A 5,661-nucleotide genomic window follows, 5' to 3' on the forward strand; every position below is an offset into this window, starting at 1 on the left:
TACCATAATAAGAACACACAGTATCTCTTTAAGGAAATGATGTAACCATCTTGAGTGGTGTTTTAAAAAAAAAAAAACTGCCTCGAATTTTCTTAGGCCAAGGCAGGACAAGCCTGAGTAAAAAAATTTCCCCCAAGTTTAAGACAAGACCGAAACCATCAAACAGCCTCGTTGTCTAGAGTGTGACAACACTAAAGAATGATTCCCAGTTCAAGATGTCTCTTGTCTCAAACCACTTCACAAAACGTGTCTGTGAGTTCTTTTTCTTTTTCTTTTTTTTTGCACTGTAAGCATATCTTGGAAATATCAAAAACCTCTGGCTTTCCTGTCCCCGTTATCTTGACGAAGTTGTCCCCGTTTCAGTCACCGCACCGTCCTCAGAAAAATACCCACATAACACTTGGTGTGTGGGGGAGTTGTAGCATAGGGTATGTTATCTCCCTGATCTGTGATATATAAAAGACAGCAGCGCGTGTGTCTGTGTGTCTGTCTCTAATCCTCTTGCCATGATGTCTCTGAAAGGACTGGTGACCATCGTCTCTGCCGGGGTCTGGCTTTTGTGCATGTTCTGTCAACAGACGGATGCATGTGAGTACAATTATAATGAGTAAATTATAGAATAGTTTACTTTAAAATACTTTTAAATACTTGGATATCGCGACTTGCACTTCTTGCTATTATCGCTGATTCAGGAGGAATTGTAATCAAAAACAAAAGTGCAATGATCTAATATGATTTTATAGACATTATATCACTTGCCGTAGTTCCTTTTCATTTTATTATTATTATTATTACTACTACTATTAAAAAGATTATTATTAACGATAATAATAATAATAATAATAATAATAATAATAATAATAATAATAATCATCATCATCATCATCATCATTATAGTAAACAATTATCAAATTATTGAGAATAATTGTATCGTTTTTAGAATTATGATAAGGATAAATGATAAAAGACTACATGATAACCAGATCATTATTATTATTATTATTATTATTATTATTATTATTATTGTTGTTGTTGTTGTTGTTATTGTTATTTTTATTATAATACAGCACCATGTATACAGCATTACATTACGCAGCACCATGTACAGTATACGGCACCTGTCTTCATTAACATTGTAGCAATACAACCGGAATGTATATTGTTGAACCTTTTAATTTTTACTAGTAAAGAAAAGAATAAAATAGTTTCTGTAATATATAAGTTTGAATATAATTATGCAATTATGCTTTTAATTTTTTTATAATATTATTTAATAAAAAATTATTATAATTATTAGTGATTAATGATTTAGAATTTTCGTTCAGTTTAAAGGCTTTTTTAATGCTTTTATATTATGCAATTAATAATTAATACTATTAATAAATCTTTTATATATAAAACTACAATGCCGTACAGTGACAATGGTGTGTGTGTGTATGTGTGTGCGTGTTTTGCCAGATGGGCCACTGAACCATGCCTGCTGCGTCAAGTACACTCGCACGCCGCTGGATTTTAAAGTCATAAAAGGTTTCGCAGAGCAGAGCTCCCGCGAGGTGTGCCGCATCGACGCCATCATGTGAGTCATCTCACCACAAAGTGCCACCAACCGTTACCCACAATTCAGTGTGGTTAGATATCCTTCAGACATACAATACACTCACATACGAGAGCAGACTGCCACCAAACACAACACTAAACTTACTCTACTATATAATTATACAACTTACGATTAAGAAGTATTACTATTATAAAGTATCACATAAGTACTTTAATTAAATAAACAAATCATATTTCTTTCCAGATTCATCACCAAGCGTAATAAGAAGGTGTGTGCCAGTGCAAACGACGATTGGGTGCGGAACATCCTAAAACGTCTAAGGTAAATTTATATATTTTTATCTGTATATTTAACTTCTTTTTTTTTTTTGACTACGTTTTGTCGACTGTTTCAGTAAACAGGAAGTACTTCCTGGCTATAGTGACGCTTGCCTTTTGATCTCTTCACAGCAATAAAATGAAACAAATGTCTCAGCATCCTCATAACCAGGTCAACCACACCCCAGCTTGGAATAGCCCCACAGCAGCGTGAATGTCTCGCCGAGCGTCTTTTTTTTATAAGCTGCATTGTTTTAGACTTTCAAATTTTTCCATCTTTGTTATGCTATATGCTATCCAAACATATTGCAAATAATCAATATGCTGATGCCATAAACTCTTTGTTTGAAGTGATTATGCCATTGATCTTTTTGATAATTTTAATCTATATCACTTGCAACAGTGAACAGAATTTTTACAAGCACAAATACCTACTTATACCATTTTGGTACATATATAAAAATGAAAAAAAAAAAAACAGTATATTGTGTTTTACTCCAATGATTGTATTTTTTTACTCCAAAACAATAAAAAAATTTAAATAAAAACAATAAAAAAAATTAAATCAGACACATTTGTATTGTTCTTAACATTTGTTCATGACTGTGAGATCTGATTCATCCACAAAGTCCTCATTTATGTGGATATTTGGAATTCAAAAGCCATATGTATGCATAGTTAAGATCAATATAAAGTAAAATATACTAATAGATAATTATAAGATCTTGATTAGCAAGTTGTTGACTGAACGTGTGATTATATGTGAACTCTAATTGTACATATACTGCAATGTTACTTTAACAGTCTATGAGTATATAAGTATATTTTAGTACAGAATTAATCACCAACACGTGTTGTACATGTTTATGCATCCTGAAAAATATGATGCATATATATATATACACACACACAACATATAATTATTAGATTTTCTAAAAAAAAAAAAAAAATCGGAAACAGTTACAGTACTCGAGTACTTTCTACCAAATACTTTTTAACTTCTACTTGAGTAATATTATTTTGAAGTGCAACTACTGTTACTTGAGTACATTTTTGTGCTACTCTACCCACCTCCGATCATTATGATTTCCCTTTAATCTACCAAAGTCTTAATTCCCTGTATTACAATGTCTCTGTGCGCAAAGCAAGCTGCATGAAGACATGATTTGCCAAAGTGGAAGAACTCAAGTGGCATGCATTATCAAGATCACTTGGACCTTGGACTGCACTAAAAGTTAATCCCTCATAAGTTGTGCAAGTATTGTCTCCCAATCTTAGCTCACTAAATTACTGAGTTTTAGCCTTAAACATTAGCCATACCTGATGCTTGTTTTATAGGTCTATTGGATGGAATTTTTGCTTGCACAAAGTGAACGATGTAGACCAGTTAGTAGACGATCAGCCAGCTAACATCCTTATCTATCTAGCTGTAATATAATATACCCAAAAGACATTTCACTATGCTTTACTATGGTACTTCAGACATTACCATAGTCGACACTTTATAGAGTATTAGGGTAGGTACTGTGGCACTTCAATGTGTGGTAGTAATATTGTCTGTACCACTGCACTTTGTTAAATACCATGGTACGTACTGGGTACCACAGTGGCTACCAACGTTCAGCAGGTATCTAATATGGTACTTTTGTACATACATAGTAGATATGTTAGAACATACAGAACTAGTGGTATGGCGTAGTACAGGCAGGACCATATTATTGTTATTGTACACTATGGTATTTAATTAATGTAACATAAACCCGATGGTAGCATACAACAAAAATATTACCATTATGACATTATGATACATGAATATATGTCCTGGTATGGTTTTTTTTTTTTTTTTGTAGAACCATGTACATAGTAAATGAACTATTGTATCAAAGTATATACTATATAAGCAAATAAGTACCATTGTACTGTCAAAAATACAAAGATAATAGTACCATCAGATTACCATGGTACCTACCTTTAAATCATTAATGTTTTATATTCCTTTGGAAAGATTTCATGTGTCAGTTTTTTTTTTTTTTTTTTTTACAAATCCTAGTAATTAGCTATTGTTCTTAATGATATTGCAAATATGCATGCAATTTTAATGTTAATGTTAGCATTTGTTGTTAATACCACTGTAAATATTAGCTACTGTTTTTAATGCAGCTTAAAGTTTTTTTTGTTAAATCATGTTCCTCTTAATGTTAGCTAGTAATGTTAATGCTATTTGTAATGTTCCTCTTAATGTTAGCTGGTGTCCTCAATGTTCCTCTTAATGTTGCCTAGTTCTTTAACCTATTTCAAAATCACAGATCATGTCCTTAATTCATGACTTCATAAATTATATTATTTCATATACTCTTTCTGTACTTATTGTACAATGTTTAAAGACCAAACATGATCAAATAAATAATTCATAAAATTTTTATAGCCTTATTAAAAAATAGGTGTATATAATTTCCTTGCTTGATGCTGAACACACACTATTATTCAGAATATTCCATGAATCAGGCCAAGTTATTTCATGCTACCTTCATTAAAACTTCTTCAGCTCATGTAGAAGAAATATCTACCCCATTCTTAAAAAAAAATCAGTTATAGTTTTATTTAATTAGTTATTATACATATATAACAGTAAAGAAATATGTACGTGTTCTGCCAAATTATGCTGCCTTATCAAAAAATGCTACTATAGTGTTAATTTATCGATTCACCCTATCCTAATAAAAAAAGGCTAAACACTAAATGGGTAAATGTACTAGCGGAGCATGTTTTGATATCCCTATTAAATAATAATCCCAGTATATAATCAACAAAACAAGTGAAACCATTTCCAACCTTGTTCTATGCATGCACAGAACTGTTAAGTAGCAAAAATGGATAGGTTACATGGATCTCTCGAACACCCATTATGTGAGATTGTTTTGCTTTCAATATCTACGGTTGGAAACAAGCTAAAAGCAATATAAATATTTTGTTGGCATAATGATAAATTCATATTTCAAGCAATAAACACATCCATTTGTGGTATATTTTTTAACATGTAGGTTTATTACATTTTTGCTAATAAGTTTAATACAATTTACTTACAGTTTATCAATTTATATTATACTTAATGCAATTTAAGTTACAGATGGATAACCAATAAATTAAAATATGCATGATGGAAACATTTTGAAAATTTTTTGTTGTTGTTTAAGGAAATAAATTTGAATTAAGTTATCTCTTACATATTACTTAAAATCAGACAAGGGAAATAAATACTAAGAAATAAATAAGTTAAGCGTGAGTCTCCCTAAGGCTTGTTTAAGTAGATTCGGTTGTCTGTGACACATTTGTGGTTGTGTTCATCTTCCTGTTTTTTTCCTTTGAAGAAAAAGAAAAACAAACGAACATATAAACATATAGACCATAAATATTTTTGCATAACATCATATATATATATATATAAGAAAAAAACATATTTTGATATATATAGTGTTAAAAAAGCTGTTTTTTTCTTAAATCAAAAATATAAAAATATACAACTTTAAATAGACTAGATTTTTCTAAGTGTTAGAATAATATATCTTACTCTAAGGCCTGGATTTTCCTGAGCTCTGTGACCTTCTCCTTGACCCAGTTCTCTCTCCAGTGACTGCACACGGCGCCTTCAGATGTGTAAAAGCTGCAAAAAGATATGTTTTAAAAGCCAAAAGTGAGTAAATACAGCTTGCAAGTGTCTACTCCTTGCATTCATAAATCTCGAGATGTGAGGTACTGTACTTACATGACTGCTTTGACACACGGAGG

General features: G+C 31.2%; 1 protein-coding gene across 1 annotated transcript; it reads left to right on the top strand.

The window, feature by feature from the left end:
* Positions 1–452: 452 nt before the first annotated feature.
* On the top strand, positions 453–2,373 carry ccl20l (C-C motif chemokine 20-like). The gene is made up of 4 exons (XM_053503749.1): positions 453–588; positions 1,459–1,576; positions 1,802–1,879; positions 2,008–2,373. The coding sequence occupies exons 1-4, from the start codon at positions 507–509 to the stop codon at positions 2,087–2,089; spliced, it is 360 nt and encodes a 119-aa protein (XP_053359724.1). The 5' UTR covers positions 453–506; the 3' UTR covers positions 2,090–2,373.
* The last annotated feature ends 3,288 nt before the right edge of the window (positions 2,374–5,661 follow it).

Source organism: Clarias gariepinus, chromosome 1 (genome assembly GCF_024256425.1).
Source record: "Clarias gariepinus isolate MV-2021 ecotype Netherlands chromosome 1, CGAR_prim_01v2, whole genome shotgun sequence".
NCBI lineage: Eukaryota > Metazoa > Chordata > Actinopteri > Siluriformes > Clariidae > Clarias > Clarias gariepinus.

Coding starts and splice junctions, on each gene's coding strand:
- ccl20l (XM_053503749.1), top strand. CDS start 507: ATGATGTCTCTGAAAGGACTGGTGACCATCGTCTCTGCCGGGGTCTGG. Junction 1,577..1,801: donor TGCCGCATCGACGCCATCAT/GTGAGTCATCTC, acceptor ATTTCTTTCCAG/ATTCATCACCAAGCGTAATA. Junction 1,880..2,007: donor AACATCCTAAAACGTCTAAG/GTAAATTTATAT, acceptor ATCTCTTCACAG/CAATAAAATGAAACAAATGT.